This window comes from Ictidomys tridecemlineatus, chromosome X (assembly GCF_052094955.1).
Source record: "Ictidomys tridecemlineatus isolate mIctTri1 chromosome X, mIctTri1.hap1, whole genome shotgun sequence".
NCBI classification, from domain to species: domain Eukaryota; kingdom Metazoa; phylum Chordata; class Mammalia; order Rodentia; family Sciuridae; genus Ictidomys; species Ictidomys tridecemlineatus.
Window position 1 is genome coordinate 81045579 of NC_135493.1, and position 16679 is coordinate 81062257.

General features: G+C 39.4%; 1 protein-coding gene and 1 pseudogene across 3 annotated transcripts in view; one reads left to right on the forward strand and one right to left on the reverse strand.

Annotated features, from left to right (window-relative positions):
• Window positions 1-1243: 1243 nt before the first annotated feature.
• On the reverse strand, window positions 1244-8527 carry LOC101955251 (thioredoxin domain-containing protein 17 pseudogene; annotated as a pseudogene). The gene is made up of 2 exons (XR_013431823.1): window positions 7905-8527; window positions 1244-2146 (listed from the first exon to the last, which is right to left on the reverse strand). The product of XR_013431823.1 is annotated as a thioredoxin domain-containing protein 17 pseudogene (transcript).
• Window positions 8506-16679, forward strand: part of Gnl3l (G protein nucleolar 3 like) — a 35686-nt gene continuing 27512 nt past the window's right edge. Inside the window, exons 1-2 of one of the 2 annotated variants that reach the window (XM_013364956.4) lie at window positions 8506-8671; window positions 10736-10807. In XM_013364956.4, the coding sequence (XP_013220410.1) occupies window positions 10789-10807 (19 nt within the window). In that variant the 5' untranslated portion in view covers window positions 8506-8671; window positions 10736-10788. Of the gene's footprint in view, window positions 8672-8707; window positions 8785-10735; window positions 10808-16679 lie in introns of those variants that run through there. The other variant, XM_040281316.2, reaches the window with a different exon arrangement.

Consider the following 16679-nt stretch of genomic DNA (forward strand, 5'->3'; position numbering starts at 1 on the left):
GGGTACCATGAAAAGTGGATACAGAGATAAATGAAAAACTGGGGTCATTAATGAAATATGTCATAAAAATTGCGACTAAAAATCTGGAGGTGGTATATGCCTGTAGCCTAATCTACTTGGGAGGATGAGGAAGGAGGGTTGCTGCTTGAGCCCAGGAGTTCAAGGTCAGCCTGGACAACATAGTAAAACCTAATTTTGAAGGGAGAAAGGAAGGAATGAAGGAAGAAGGAAAGAAGGATGAAAGGAAGGAGAGACCAAGAAAGAGAAAAATAATTAAGAAATGACAATAGAAAGGAAGAAATAAACTAAAAGAGAAAGAAAAATTGGAAAGGGCAAAAGAAAGAAAACATTTACATTTGTTTAGATATAATTTACTTGGAAAAAAATCTATTAGCTAAGTCAAAATAATGACAAACTGGAAAAAATTCCGAAAACTGATACCGCTGACAAAGATGTGATATCTTTAATTATACAACAAGGTTCTAGACATCAAAGAAAGGCCAACAATCCAACAGAAAAAGGAGAGATGATAAAAAGTTAATTCATAGTAAAAGATATAAAGATAATCCTTATACAAATGGAAACATATTCAACTTTACTCATAATAAGAGAAATACAAGTTAAAACTACACTGAGATACCATTTCTCACTTATCACATTGTCAAAAACCTCAGTCTAACAATATACCTCGCTGCTTGTAAGGCTGTGGTGAAACAGATACACCCACACATTGCTGGTAGAAATGCAAAAGGATACACCACCTATGGAGTTCAAGTTTAGCAATATCTATTAAAATTATAAATGTAATTTTGGGGATTTATCCTATGGAAATATCTGCATATGTATGCGATATCTATTCACTGTAATACCAAAAACTAAAAACACCCCAACCATGTATCAGTCAGGAACCACAGTCATTAAATAAGAGTGTACATCCACATAATTTAAGACTCTAAGGCAGTCATCTATGTACTGTTATAAGTGGCTTTCAAAATATTGAAAATGCTCTAATGCTCTGATGTGGAAAAACCTCCAGGTGTATTATTAAGTGAAAAGGCAACATATATAACCATATGGAGAGTATGGTACTTTGTGTAAGGGGGTGGTAGAATATACATTTATAGTGTTTGTAACTGCAGAAAGAAACATTGGAAAGAGAAAACAAATGAACAAAACTGATACCAAAGGGTGTTTTTTTTGGGGGGGGGGGCGGTCAACTGAGTGAAATGTTTCAAAGCACAACTTTATTTTTAATAGCATTCTTTATTGTTTAGACAAAAGCTAATTTTGGCTTCACCATTTATTTATTGCTAAAATAAATTCAAAGCAAGTATGCAGTTTCTTTTATACTAGAGCAAACCAGGAAATCAAGACACAATTACCATCATCAAATCTTTTTTTTTTTTTTTTAATACTGGGGAATGAACCTAGGGTGGCTTAAGCATTGAGCCACATCCCCAATCCTTCCTTTTGATCTTTTATTTTGAGAGGCAGTCTCGCTAAATACCTAGGGCTTCACTAATTTGCTGAGACAGGTCTCGAATTTACAATCCTCCTGCCTCAGCCTTCTGAGCCACTGGGATTATAAGCATGTGTCACCATACCTGGCTCTCCCATCATCTTCCATCTCTACCATCATCTTCTAGACAACAACATGTCCATAAGTTTGGCCTGAAGAAACTCAGATTCTACCAGTTTTTTGAGGCATTCCATATTTAATTAGTGTAGGCACTGCAAATATTTTCAATTGGTTTCTGAAATCATCATTTGGATCTCTCCAGTAAGATTTTTCTCTTGGCAGTGGGTGAAAATACATCCTTCACTAATATGCTTCAGCCCCTCTTGAACAACTGGTTTAGCCTGCACACAGTAGGGATACTAGCTTTTCCCTTCAGGGTCCTTAGTACTGGTAAAGTAGGAGAAAATGGTCTTGTCTGTTGTGCTGCTTCAAAGCCTGATTGAATTCCTCAAAACGCAACATGCTCACTTCCTTGTAGGTAGACATGAGTACTGTGCATTGCATGGTGCTGGAAGAGCCTTCTCTCAAAGCATAATTTTAAAATACTTTAATATTCAGTCCAGTTACTCAGGAGGCTGAGGCAGAAAGTTCACAAGTTTGAGGTCAGCCTGGGCAGTTTAGCAAGACCTGTCTCAAAATTAAAAAAAAAAAATTGAAAACAGGAATGGGGATGTAGCTTAGTAGTAAAGTGCTCCTGAGTTCAAACTTCAGTACCTAAATAAATAAATATTGAATAGTTTTGATACTGAAAATATATGTATATTAGCTATAGAAAATATATAAAAACAAAACACAATAGTAACCAAAACTCTAAAGAAAATATAAATTAATATAAAATAATTCTAAAGAGAAAACCTTAAACTTACAGAATATAGAAGAAGACATGCTGAACCAATTAGGAGATATTCCATGCTCGTGGATGGAATCAGTTAATATTACAATGCTGTCAACTTCCCCAAATTAATTTATAAATTCAGTGTGATCCCCATCAAAATCTCACTTGCATTTTTTAAGACCTTGATAGATTTGATTTAAAACTTATGTGATGATATAATGAAGATAATCTTAAAAGAAGACTAAAGAGGAAAAAAACACCCTATCAGATGTTAAGATACATTATAAAACATTAAAACCAATGTGGCATTAGTGCAAGACTAGACATCGACACACTTATACATATCATAATATGGATATGATAAAGTTGGCATGGCAAATCAATGGGAAAAGGAGGAATTTTTAGTATTTGATGATGGAAAATCTGGCTTATTTTTTTTTTAAAAAAACTATCTTCACCTATCACCACTTGTAAGAATGAATTCTAGCTGGGTGTGGTGGTGCATGCCTGTAATCCCAATAGCTTCGAAGGCTGAGGCAGTAGGATCAAGAGTTCAAAGCCAGCCTCAGCAACGGCTAGGCACTAAGAAACTCAGTGATACCTTGTATCTAAATAAAATATAAAAATAAGGATGGGGATGTGGCTCAGTGGTTGAGTGCCCCTGAGTTCAATCCCTGGTACAAAAAATAAATAAGTAAAAAAAGAATGGATTATGGATTCTAGATGGATTAAGACCTATATTTGAAAGGTGATACTATGAAATTAATGGAAAAAAAGGAGGAGAATATCTTTTTGAGTTAGGAAGGGTAAGTACTTTAAAAATAAAATCCCCAGGGCTGGTTATATGGCTCAGTAGTAGAGTGCTTGCCTAGCATGTGCAAGGCACTGGGTTCAATCTCCAGCACCAAATAAATAAATAAATAAAATCTCTAAACCTCAAACTACAAAGTGAAACTTGTAATCCCAGCTACTAAGGAAGCTCAACAGAAAGACTGTAAATTCAAGGCCAGACTAGACAATTTAGTGAGACCTGTCTCAAACTAAAAATTAAAAAAGCACTGGAGACATAGCTCAGTGGTTAAACACCCCTGGAGTCAATGCCCAGTACTGTAAAAGCAAGTAAGCAAACAGCCAAACAAAACAAAAGAAAAAGCCCACAAAGGGGAAAAAAAACTGATGAATTTTATTTCATCAAAATTAACAATTTCTGTTCAAAGAAGTCTAACATTTTCGAAGTTACAACAGAATATTTACTATGTCTGAATCTGACTAATAGCTAGACTCTGTTAGAAACTCCAGTAAATCAAAATAAAATCCATAGGAAAGATAGGAACTTCAACATAAAATATGAGCTATTAAGCAAGCAATTTACAGAACAGGTGTTTAACACACATATGAAAGGATGCTAAAAATGCATTAGTATACAAAGAAATATAAGCTAAACCAAAATACTGAGTCACACCTGTTAGACTGGCAAATACTAGAAGGCTGGAAAACATCAAATCTTAATGAGGATGCAGGCATATAGAAATCCTTATATGTGGTCAAAGTATGGGACTGGTACAGTCATCCTGGAGAACCATTTAGAAGAACTGGTGTCCAATGTGAAACTAAATATATATGTACACTTTAGGATACAATCGTTCTGCTCTTGGGTGTATGTTCCAGAACAAATTCTCTCTTGACACAGTGACATTCACCTGTAATCCCAGCTATTTATGAGGGTGAGGCAGGAGTATTCCAAGTTCAAGGCCACCCTTGTCAACACAGTGAGTCCTTGTCTCAAAACAAAATGAAAAAAAAAAAAAAGGAGAGGGGATTTGGGATGCAGTTTAGTGGTAGAGTGTTTGTCTAGTATGTATTAGGTCCTAGGCTCAAGTAAGCAAACAGACAAAAGAAAAAAATCCTTATTGCAAAACAAATCCTTATACAGGTCAATAAGGGGACACGTATAAGGATGTTCACTGAAGTATTATTTGTACCATTGGGGAGCTAGAGACAATCATGCTGTCCATTGAATATTTAGAGGAAATGCAGCAAAAGCGCCCTAGTTACCATGAGGAGGTAGAAGCAAGGGATTAGAAGTATACATAAAAACAGAAGAATGGATGAAAAAAGCAACAGAATGAGATATAATTACTTAAAATAAAATATACAAACACAAAGCATCATCAAGGAACAACTTGATATTATGTGCCTCCTGAGGTGATACAATATGAAATAAAGGATATTTTCTATGTACTCCTCTTGCTGAAAACATTTAATCTGAATCTAACCATATTGAAAGAAAGCATGATCCCAGAATGTGGGACATTATACATAATAATGAGCCTGCAAGATAATCTCAACGTGAAGCCAGCTTGAGCAACTCAGTGAGACCCTGTTTCACAATGCAATAAAAATGATTGGGGATGTAGTTTGTGGTAGAGAGCACTTGCATAGAGTGTGTAAGGCCCTGGGTTAAATTCCCATATTGAAGAAAAAGGAAAGGAAAAGTACAATTATCCTGGACTCCTCAAAAAATATCAATGTCATTTGAAACACACAAAAAATATAGGGAGGAGAAAGCCAGGTGTGGTAGCACATGCCTGTAATCCCAGCAGTTTATGAGGCTGAGGCAGGAGGATCACAAATTTGAAGTCAGCCTCAACAGCTTTAGCAAGATCCTCAGCAATTTGGTGAGACCTTGTCTCAAAATAAAAAATAAAAAGGGCTGAAGATGTAGCTCAATAGTAAAATGCCCATGAGTTCAATCCCCAGTATACTCCCTGAAATAGGGGGGAGGTACAATAAAAAACCCACAAAGATATAGGGGTCTGAGCTAAACTCTGAGCCCTTGGCTATATTTGATATTACTGAATAACTGCTAAATTTTCTTAAGTATGATAGTGGTATTGTGATTATGTAGAATATTTGGCAAAATAGTAAGGGCACATGGATTTTCATTATACTTTTCTTCTAACTGTCCTGAATTTTGAAAAATTAAAAATTTGAGGAAATATATGCATCTAAAACAATACATCTATTGCAAGGTGGCAAATGTAAATATATGCATAAAATATCTTAGATTGACTGTGTATAGGAGGGAAATGAAAGTGGGAAGTAGAGATGAAAGTCATTTTAAGTAAAAACAGAAACCTTTCATTAAAATAATACATATTCATCATATAAATGGAAAACACAGAAAAGCACAAGGAAGAAAATTAAATTCACTGATAATCTCATTTTCTCCATCAGTAGTTCTCAAAATGTGGTACCTAGACTAGCAACAATAACAGCTTCTTTGTCGTCATCGTCGTCGTCGTCATCATCATCATCATCATCATCATCATCATCATCACTACCACCATGCTTGGGAATTGTTAGAAACGCAAATTCCTGGGTCCTAAACCCCCTAAACCAGACTTACTGAACCAAAACTCTGGGTGTGGGGCCCAGTAATCAGTAATCCAGTGATTCTGATTCTAGCCAAAGTTAGAGAAATAGTGATCTAGATTCAAACTATTATTAATACTTTGTTGTAGATCCTTTGAGTCATTTGAAAAAATATTATTTGAGGCATTCAAATATGTATAGAGAATAATGCAACACACACCCATGTACCTACTACTCAGCTCAGAAGATAAAATATTAGACAAAACAATTGAAGTCTCCTGTGCATCTCTCTCTCTTTCTGTTCCTATTTTCTTCTCCAGAAATAATCACCATTCTGTTTTTGGTATTTCTATTTTAAAAATATGTTTCAACAACTTGGGAGACTGAGGCATGAGAACTGCAAGTTTGAGGTCAGCCGGGGCAACTTAGTGAGACCATGCCTCAAAACAGAAAATAAGGTCTAGGGATGTAGTTCAGTGGTAGAGTACCTCTTGTTCAATCCCCTGTACCCCCCCCAAATATGTGTCTACATAATCTATAAACAGCATAGTACATTATTTGAGATTTAAAACTCTATGTAAAGTAGTTTCATACTTTGTGTATTCTTCTGCAACTTGTATTTATCTTGGCATTATTTTTGAAATTTATCTGGGTTCATGCACGCAACTCTTACTCATTCTTTGTGTGTGTGTATGTATTTTTTTGAGACAGATTCTTTCTCTGTTGCCTATGCTGGCCTGGAATTGGTGATCCTCCTGCCTCAACATGATTCATTCATTTTCAATGTTGTATAGTATTGTGTTGTATGGCTATAGTACAATTTCTTATTCATTCTCCTATTGGTGACATTCAAATTTTTTTTCTCCACTACAACAGTTCTGCAAAGATTACTCTTGCACATGCCTTCTTGAGCATATGTATAAGAATTTCTTCAGGATTTAACGTGTAGGGGAGATCTTCTACCTATCTCCAACAGGAGAACTGTTGGATCCCAGAGCCATCTTCAACTATTCACGCAATTTGTAATTGTTTTCTGAAGCAATAGTACCAATTTTTATTCCTATCAAAGATTTGATTACATTTGTTCTCTACTGCATTTTCTGTGTACTAAGGATTTTGTTTAAAAAGTCCTTCCCCAAATCAGGTACAGTAATGCAGGCCTATAATCACAGCTACTCAGGAGGCTGAAGCAGGAGGACCTATAAATCTGAGGTCAGCTTAGGCAACTTGGTGAGAACTTGGGTCAAAATAAAAATAAAAAGGGTTAGTGGTATTGCTCAGTAGTAGAGTGCCCCTGGGCTCCATTTCTAGTACCACTCCCCTAAAAAAACCCTTCCCCAGTTAAAGGCCACAAAGGTATTTTCCTGCACATTTTATATTAGCTTTATAGTTTTACCTTCTTATTTGCAGTCCACCTTCTTATGTAGAATAAGTAGAGATCTAGGTTTTTTTTTTTTGTGTGTGTGTGTGTGTGAGAGAGTTAAATTTCCCAATGCTATCCATTAAATTGTTCATTTTCCAATGATTAGAGATATAGGCTTTAAACTCACCCGTTTTGTCAAATTTGCTGAAACCAACCTTGTACCCATTTTGTGCTAGGTATGCTTGAGAACTGGAAGACATATGGTCCCTAATCTCAAGGAGTTCACATAAACAACTACAGTACAATATTCAGTGAGGTGTTAGGTTAACAGTTATATACAAAGTGCTCGGGGTTTTACTCAACTGTGAAAGTTCATAGCAACTTCACAGAAGTGATTAAGGTCTTTCAAAAAACTGAATTTGCAAATGCGGGAGAAATGTGAAGGTGGCCAGGGCTAGTTTGGTGTCCAAAGGAATTTTTATGCCTCTATGGGGAGAGGTTGGTTATAACTCTTTCCTGGCTATAGGGCTAGGGAGTGAGATTAGCATGTGCTAAGGGGTAGGAGGGCTGAGGAAGTCATTTTCAGCAGATGTGTTTAAAGTGGAGGAATATACCCTCCGGGTAAAGCCCCACCTGCCCTTTGCCCCCTCCGGAGGTCTAGATTAGAGGAAGAGGAGGGGCTGGAATTAGATTACCAAGGAAAAGCCATTTCAGACTATTTACTGTTTTTAGGGGTATACCCACTCTCCAACCACGTCAGGTGCTCCTCGAAATGGTTTCTGGAAAAAAAAAAACAACAAAAAAAACCTTACTTGGTCCCACTTCAGAGACACAAATTCATTCCTTCTGCAAACGCTGCTCCGCAATTCAGGGAAGGAGGGAGGAGGGTCAGCATATGGGTGGGAGAAGCTCCCAAGTTATTCCTGGCTCCTTCTCGGGCAGAGCCTGGCCACGGATGTGAGCTTCTGCAGAAGGTTCTGGGAGTGGCTGCCTCAGGGTTCATCTGGAGCCCTGTGAACTGGGAAGGTTGTTGGGAATTGCTAACCCAATTCATTTCAGGTGGGAAATTCTCGGCTAGACATGTGACCCAGGCGGCCATTTTCTCATACCCTGCCGGTCGCCATCTTCCAGGCAGACAAAGAACCCCCTCCCCTGCCTACATCCGAGGCAGGCTGAGTTATTTCCTGACCACTAAGATTTGGGAACATGCTGATTTAATCCTAGAGAGTGTCCGGTATACAAGATTCTGTCTTACAAGTAGGTTACATGACCGTAGGAGGAAATCCGATGATTCCCCTTACCATTTCCCCGCCCCCTTCCCCACCCCCGCTATTTCTTAACCTACGAGACAGTCAGGAGGCGGGGCCGGCGTGGGGGCGGGGAAGGCACCGGAAGGTGAGAGTAGATAATTTGAGACCCCGCCTCTGATGAGGACGCGCAGCGGGCAGAGCCGAGCTCGCGACGGAATCACGCCTCGCGAGGCTGAGATCCGGAAGTCGGAACCTAGCCGTACAAGCGCATGTCCTCCGTCCTGGTAGTTGTGCTACCCTCTCCTCTGTGATCCCCGCCGGAAGTGTAGGTAAGAGACTCTTCTCCTCTTTTCTCTTGGTGAGCGCTCACCCAGCCGGCAGCGCCATAAGGATCGACTATTTGAGGTGAAACCAGAGATGCCTGCCAGCTTGGAATAGAGAGGTAAACGGCTGGCTCTCTTCCAGAGTAGAAAGGCCCGGAAGGAGGACAGGGATAGTTCCGCACGTGGACATGCGCCAAACTGAATTCTCGCGGGGTTGAGGCTTTGCTCCACCCCATCTAGAAAGGTGTAGACCCCGGACGCACTGCCGAGAGGCACAGACCTCACTTGTATGGAAAATCGTTGATGGCCCTCCGCCCCTCGGGATAGTGAGACTCTGTTTCGCATTACTCCCTTAGGTGTTAGGTGGATATCAACCCGCCAAAGGTGTGGCGACATCGTCCCCACCATATAGGGACACAGTGGCCAATACAGGGCTGAGTGGCATAGACCTCTCCTGGTTTAAGACACAGATCCTAATTGAGGCACCTCATCCCCCAGGACAGGCTTTGATGTATCTACCAACCATTATTTCTGAGCTGAGAAACATGTGAAGCGTTAGCGAATCTCTTTTCCTGATGTAGACCCAGTGACCCACGCAAGTCTCCACTTCTGCTGAGTAACAAAAGCCCCGCCCCCACTGCACTGCTGCAGAGCTGATAAGATCACCCCTTCCTGGAGTGGTTAGAGGCACAGGCCTCAGCAAAAGGAGAACCTTGCAAATTACTCCTCCTTCCTGTCCTAGAAGGAGTCCTAATTGTGGAGAATTAAACCCAACCTCTGCACCATATAGTAGCGCTGATTTACTGTATTTGTAAAGGCCCATCCCAAAGTGCCTCACAGCAAATATGAACGGATGTTAATATATGAGGAGGTCGTCAGTGGAGCCCCTCGAGGAATCCCCAGCTAGGAAGACTCAGATTTTTATCCTCTCCTTGTGAAATAGATACAGAGACCTCCTTCCAAGTACTTATAATTAAATGTAGCCAAGGGAGAGACCTCACTAGAGCAGAGGTGCAGTTCCCCCACCCTGTAATGGTAAGAGGTAGCAAAATCACCAATCACCCTATAGTGCAGTGCACATAGGCTTCCTCCTCCTTATCCAAGGTACAGGAACTCAGATTCATTTCTCCTCACCCAGGGTAAAATAACAAGACACCCTCTATCTGTCAATATATGAAGAGATAGATCCACATAAAAGTTCCACCATCCATGGAAGGTTTCAGAACAGCCCCCTGCAGGCAAGGTGTATATCCTACTCATTCAAAGCTGAACATTTTCCCTCTATTAGTTTGGTACTGACGTCATCTCATGGTGAAATCAGGCATATCAGTGCTGCCCCATAGGCCTTTCCAGTGTAGAAAGACCTAGAACCCCCTCCCCTCTCTTCCTAATAATTTGGAGATACATTCAATTGTACTTCTCTCCCATGTACCAGAAGTGCATTCAGCCACTGTTGGTTTCACATTTCTCTGCACCCCAGAGTAGAGGGACAGATGACAGCTCCCCTGAATTGACAAGGTGTACACCCTAGTCACACATGCAGGCACAGATTTCCCTGCTCTAAAATTTTGCACTGACCTCATTCTCATGGACACATAGGTAAGAGGCCTCTTTTCCTCAGGGTAGACTCCTGGAATCTATCCCCACCATTACTTCAACCAGGGTAGATGAGGGACAGGGCTTCCTTCTTGGGAAAAGAAATATCACCCCAATTCATGAAAAAAACAGACATGCCTGCTCCTCTCCCCTCAGTGTGAAGGGGTTTACTCTAGTTCCTTATTTAGGGTATAATATTACAAAATGGAGGAATAGGATCAAGGACCCCATTCAATCCATTGAGATATCAGCTCCACTCAGGAAAAGGGTCTCAGATATACCCCTCCCTTTGGATAATGTGACACTGTGTGTACTCAGCCATATTAGAACCTAGTTCTAGGATAGCCCCTTCTCCCAGCATCTATAGTTAGGTCTTTTTAATCATGTTCTCTGACATTTCATTTTACTTTTAGGGGGCTTGGGGCATTGTGGTTCCCAGGTCTGTATAAATTGCTTCTTCTCCCATTCTAATAGGAAAAAAGTGGGCATATTTGGAATTACCCATTTTCAAGCTGGACTGATACATCATGATGAAGCACAGACACAGTGAGTTTTTTTTAATTAACCCCTCCCAATCTTATGCTTTTAGTGAATATTCATATAATTTCATAGTGACTTTTAAAAATTGCTCGGTATTTTCCAGATCATTCAGAATGTGTGTAAAATGTGGTATAATGGCTGCCCTCCTGACTTCCTTGTAAGAAATGCTTCCCTTATCTACCATTCCCTTTTTACAGGTGAGAAAACTGAGGTTCAGCCAAGTTTAGTGACTTGATCTTAGGTGAATGGCAGTAAATACTATATGGCACTGCCTAATATGCCTAATATTTTTCTTTATGAGTTATACCTTTAAGTTGGTACCATAAGTTGTACCAGTGTTAAGAGCATAGACTCTGGAGCTAGACTGGGTTTGAATCTCAGCTTTCTCACTAATTCTGTGACTGTGGGCAAGTTACTTAACTATATTCTCCATATCTACAAAATAGAAGTAATTAATTATGGCATCTACCTAATTGCAATTATTGTGAGGATTTTTATTTAATTTTATTTTTTGAGACGGGATCTTGCCATGTTACCTAGCTCGCCTCAAACTTCTAGGCTCAAGTGATCCTCCTGCCTCATCCTCCCAAGTAGCTGGAAGCTTAGCATAGTGGCATATGCTTGTAATCCCAGTGACTCAGGAGGTGACTCAGTGGTTAAGTGCCCTTGGGTTCAATCCCTAGTACCAAATATAAATAAATAAATAAGCAAATAGATAAATAAAATTTAGTCTTTTTGTTTCTCTTTGGAATCTGGCCTTTCAGAGAATGCATATACTATGCTACCCACAAATTGTTGTATGGCTTCTCCTGACCTTTGGATTTTTCTTTTTATTTTGTTGGTACTGGGGATTGAACTCAGGGGCACTTAAACACTGAGCTATATCCCCAGTCCTTTTTTTGTATTTTTTATTTTGAGATAAGAGTCTTGCTAAATTGCTGAGATTGGCCTTAAATTTGCAGTCTTCCTGCCTCAGCCTCCCCAGCTGATGGGATTACAGGTGTGTGCCACCACACCTGCCTAGGGTTTTTCTTAACTCTAAAATAAGACATGTGGACAAATTGTTATTCTTTGTGCCTTAGGACTTTCTGCCTCCCCTCCCCTCACTCTTCAACTGAGTAACTATTGATTTTCAGATTTCAGCTTATGCATTACTTCCTCTGGGAATCCCTCTCTGATAACTTCCTTCCTTGGTTTCTACTCTGTGCATCCAAAGAAACTGGGCCTATTGACCAGGGTTGTCTCCACCACTGTACTGTTGACTTCTCATCCTTTTCTGATTCATCATTGTGTCGCAAGGGCCTGGCATGATGAGGCATAGTTTGTATAACATAGTGTATGCCAGGAAGTAGAGTGACTCAGTTTGTAGTGCTCATTCAGTTCCCTCTCCTACCATGATGTATGAAGTCTAGAAGGAGAAGACAAATATGTCACACAGACTCCTGCATAAAAGAGAAGAAAAGGACTTTTGGACAAGTACACTTCTGGGCTTCGCTGCCTTTATCTTGCTATGGTCCACAAAGAAAATGACAACATTTGGATAACACACTTGGTGGACTGGACAAGAATTGTGCAACCATTGTACAGTCTATTGATCCTATGCACCAGTGGTTCTCTATTCTGTGTGAATCATGGCCCTGCCTATGTAGAGCTTGGTGGAAAAAACAAATTTGAATATATTTTCTTTATAAGATAATAAAAATTTTATCAAAAAATTACTTTTAATATCAAGAACAAATAATATTTATAAGTAGCACAAGAATAGTGAACAAAATTAATTATTCTTTATTTAGCAACATCTACTACCAGATAATTAAAATACTGATAATGATGAACAAGACAATAATTAGGTGGTTGCAATAAAGTCATATTTTATAAAATATGTACATGTAGAAATCTAGGCAGTTTAAAAAATGAGGAAATATTGTATGGAAAAATTATTTGGAACAAGAATGTTGTATGAAAAGACCATTAGACGGAAAGATTTTCAAGATTTGTTAAGTTGGAAAAAAAAGCAACTTGTTGATAGAATAGAGTGTTAGCTTTTTTTTAAAAAAAATTAACCACTGTTAAATTATTTTTTTTAAAGTTTTAAAATTGTCAATGGGTCTTTATTTTATTTATTTCTGTGTGGTGCTGAGAATTGAACCCACTGCCTCACACATGTGAGGCAAGCACTCTGTTGCTGAGCTATAATCCCAGCCCCACAGTGTTACCTTTTATGGGAGAAAATAGAAATAAGAATATATGTGTATATTTGCATAAAGAAACTGAACAATGCCCAGTAAGATGGTTTCTTGTGACAGTGAAGGGACTGTAATGGATAGGAGCAAATGTGGGAGAGAAGTCTTTTAAATACATTTTTATTTTTGTGTTGCTGGGGATTGAACCCAGGACTTCATATATGCTAAGCAAATGCTCTACCACTGAGACATACCCCTTATCTGAAAATATACTTTTGATTTTGGAGCTATGTGACTATTGTTAAAAATAAAGAATGATGGGCTGGGATATAGCATGGTGATAGAATGCTTGCCTAACATTCATGATTCCCTGGGTTTGATTTCCCAGCTCCAGAGAGAAAGAAAGAAAGAAGAAAAATAAAGCTATAAAACTACATTAAATGGTAAAAGTTAAATTGAGTATAAAAACTTTTTATAGCGCACACAAAACAGGATTTTCATTGGTAAATTGCAACTAAAATTACCAGACTAACTGGGATGATTACTGGGAAAAATGAGGGGGAGGTGCTGTGTTCTGAACTGGGCATACATAGTTAGGACCCAAATAATAACAATAATGATTAAATCTGGAAAGGTAATTGAGGAATCCTATAAGGAGTGTTCAAATACATTTTTTCCCCTCTGGTACTTGGGATTGAACCCAGGGGTGCTCTGCCAATTAGCTACATCCCTGGCCATTTTTATTTTTTATTTTGAGATAGGGTCTTGCTAAGTTGTCATGTCAAGGCTGGCCTAAACTTGTGATCCTCTGCTTCAGCAGCCTGAGTGACTGGGATTACATTCTTTTGGTGGAATTACATATCAAATCCAGGGTCTTATGTTTGGTAAGCAGGTGTACTCCTGCTGAGCTACATCCCTAACTCAAATATAATTTTTTTGTAATACTTGAGATTGAACCCAGAGAGTCTATACCACTGAGCCACATCCCAGCTTTTTTTTTTTTCTTTTTTAAATTTTGAGACAGGATCTCACTAAGTTGCCCAGTCTGGCCTTGAACTTAAAATCCTCCTGCCTCAGCCTCTGGAGTAGTTGGGATTACTGGCGTGTACCACCATACACCATGAAATAAAATCATTTTTATTTTATTTTTTCTCTCTACATTTATTATTTTTATTATAGGGGTACATAATTATGGGATTTGTTTTTACAAATTTATACATTGACACAATGTAACAATGACTCGAACAAGCTCCCCTCCTCCTTCCTCTCCTTGCTCCCCTCCCTCCCCTCCTCACTCCCCTCCTCCTATCCCCCTGGTCCCTTTCCTCTACTGATATCCCTTAGATTTTCATGAGACCCTTGCTCCCCTCCCAGTGCAATTTTTTTTACATCCATCCATCCATCTGTCTGTTTATCTATCTATCTATTTATTTATTTTATGTGGTGCTGAGGATCGAACCAAGGGCCTTGCATGTGCTAGCCAAGCGCTCTACTGCTGAGCTACAACCCCAGCCCCTCCCAATACATGTTTGAGTAGGTACATGTTTGAGTGGTTATTTAAAGGGGAAGTATAAACACACACACACACACACACACACACACACACACACACAGCATTGAACCTGGGATGCTTTTTGCACACTGAACTGCATTCCAAGTTTCCGATTTTGAGACAGGTTTTTAATATGTTGCTGAGGGTCTCACCAAGTTGCCGATACTGGCCACAAGCTTGAGATCTTCCTGCCTAAATCCTGTCCCCAGTCACCGAGATTACAGTTGTGCACCACTGTGCCTGGCAAAAGGGGAGTGTTTCATTACACGACCATCAGTTTTATTGGTACAGATGTATAATGTTGACAGGTTGTTCAACACACTGGCAAATATATCCCAGTGAGGTGATAGAAGGGCAAGGGAACTGAGGCTTTGTGTGAGAGCATGATTATACTGATAGAATGTGGAATGTTAGTTGGACAGAGGTGGGGGTGACTGAAGAATAAAGAGCTAAACAGATGGTTCATTTCTGTAGAAAGTTATATGAATTTGAAGATAGGAGAGAGGGATATCTGTGACTGCTTGTAGAAGTCTGAGCGATTATAGGTGATGCCTCTATAGGTATAATCAAATGGATGGGTGGTGAGTGACTGAGATGGAGTGGAGATACCTAGAGGTGAGGATGTCAAGGAAATGGGAAACCCCAGGTTATTGGAATAGTTACTCAGTCATCTTCAAAGTTATCCAGGTTGATGGTGATACAGATTGGGTTGAAAGTAAAGCAGTGATCCAGGTACTTTAATAAATCAGGAAAAGTGACATTTAGGTGACAGATACTGCAGCAATGTGGGGTCCTCAAAGAGCAGGGTTTAATCCTACTTTTTTCTTTTCCTTTTTAACAAGAAGTAGTAGTTACAGACTGACAATTGTAAGTCTGGAAGATAGATCTTTTACCTACTGGCCACAAGATAACAGTGTTCCAGACAGAAGCACCACTTTTTGAGAGGCCTGCAAGTGAAGCATTGTTATTGGGAAAGTGAAGTCTCAAGGCAGGAGGCTGAGGAATGTTCCCAAGGACAGGTTGAAGAATTAGGGTAGTGTTGATCACCTCCATGGGATTTTTACTCAATAATTTCCATCTGTCTAACTTCCCTGGAAACTGAGTGTCTGTGCTGGCTGGATACAGGCACACAATGAAAGAAAATACATCACACTGAAAAGAGAAAAGCATCTGCTTCAGAGGGAAGAAGTTAAGGAAGGAACAGTGAAGAGGAAAAGAGAGCCGTGCTGTCTCATCACTCCCAGTACTGCAGCACTCATGAGCCTCTGTATATTGGTTTATTTTTATTATAGTGATACATAATGATGTTTTTATATTGAATCATGTGGTGTTTGATGACAGGGTAGAGGGAGAATGGGATAGATGAAGTCAGTGCAAAGGTGGGTGTACAGGGTATAGGGGAAGTATAGGTACCTAGAGCGTGGGAAATGAGGGATGAGAGATGAATGAATGGAGAGATCAGTTTTAGAATATCCATGTGAGAGTTGGTGGGTTTTGGCCTAGATGTTGGATATAGACATTGAGGCTCAGAGATTTTTTTTTTTTTAAAAAAAAAAAATCTTCAGCCTGGTGCATTGGTGTACATTTATAGTCCCAGCTCCTTGGGAAGATTGCTTTAGTTAGGGTTTGAGACCAGCCTGGGCAACATAGCAGACACTTCATCTCAAAAACAAGCAAATAGAAACAAAATTGTTCAGGGTCATATAGCTATGTAGTTGGTGAGCCAGAATAAGTACTGCCATCTGCCAGCTGCAATATGGTGGCTGTTTTCTTTCTGAAGCTGTTGATAAACCGATATACAGAGGCTCCTGCGAGTGCTGCAGTAGTGGGAGTGATGAGATGGCACTCCTCCCCTCTTCTCTTCAATGTTCCCCCTTCACTTCTTCCCTCTGAAGCAGATGCTTTTCTCTTTTCAGTGTGATGTATTTTCTTTCATTGTGTGCCTGTATCCAGCCAGCACCGGCACTCAGTTTCCAGGGAAGTTAGACAGATGGAAATTATTGAGTAAAATGGCCAGACCTGGTTCATTCTAATCCTCACATTCTTTTTTGTTGCAACATGAGTACTTTGTAAGAAAAGGAGACATGGTTTCTGTTTTTGTTGTATATGTTTTTTTTTAATAGGGAAATTCAACACATATTCA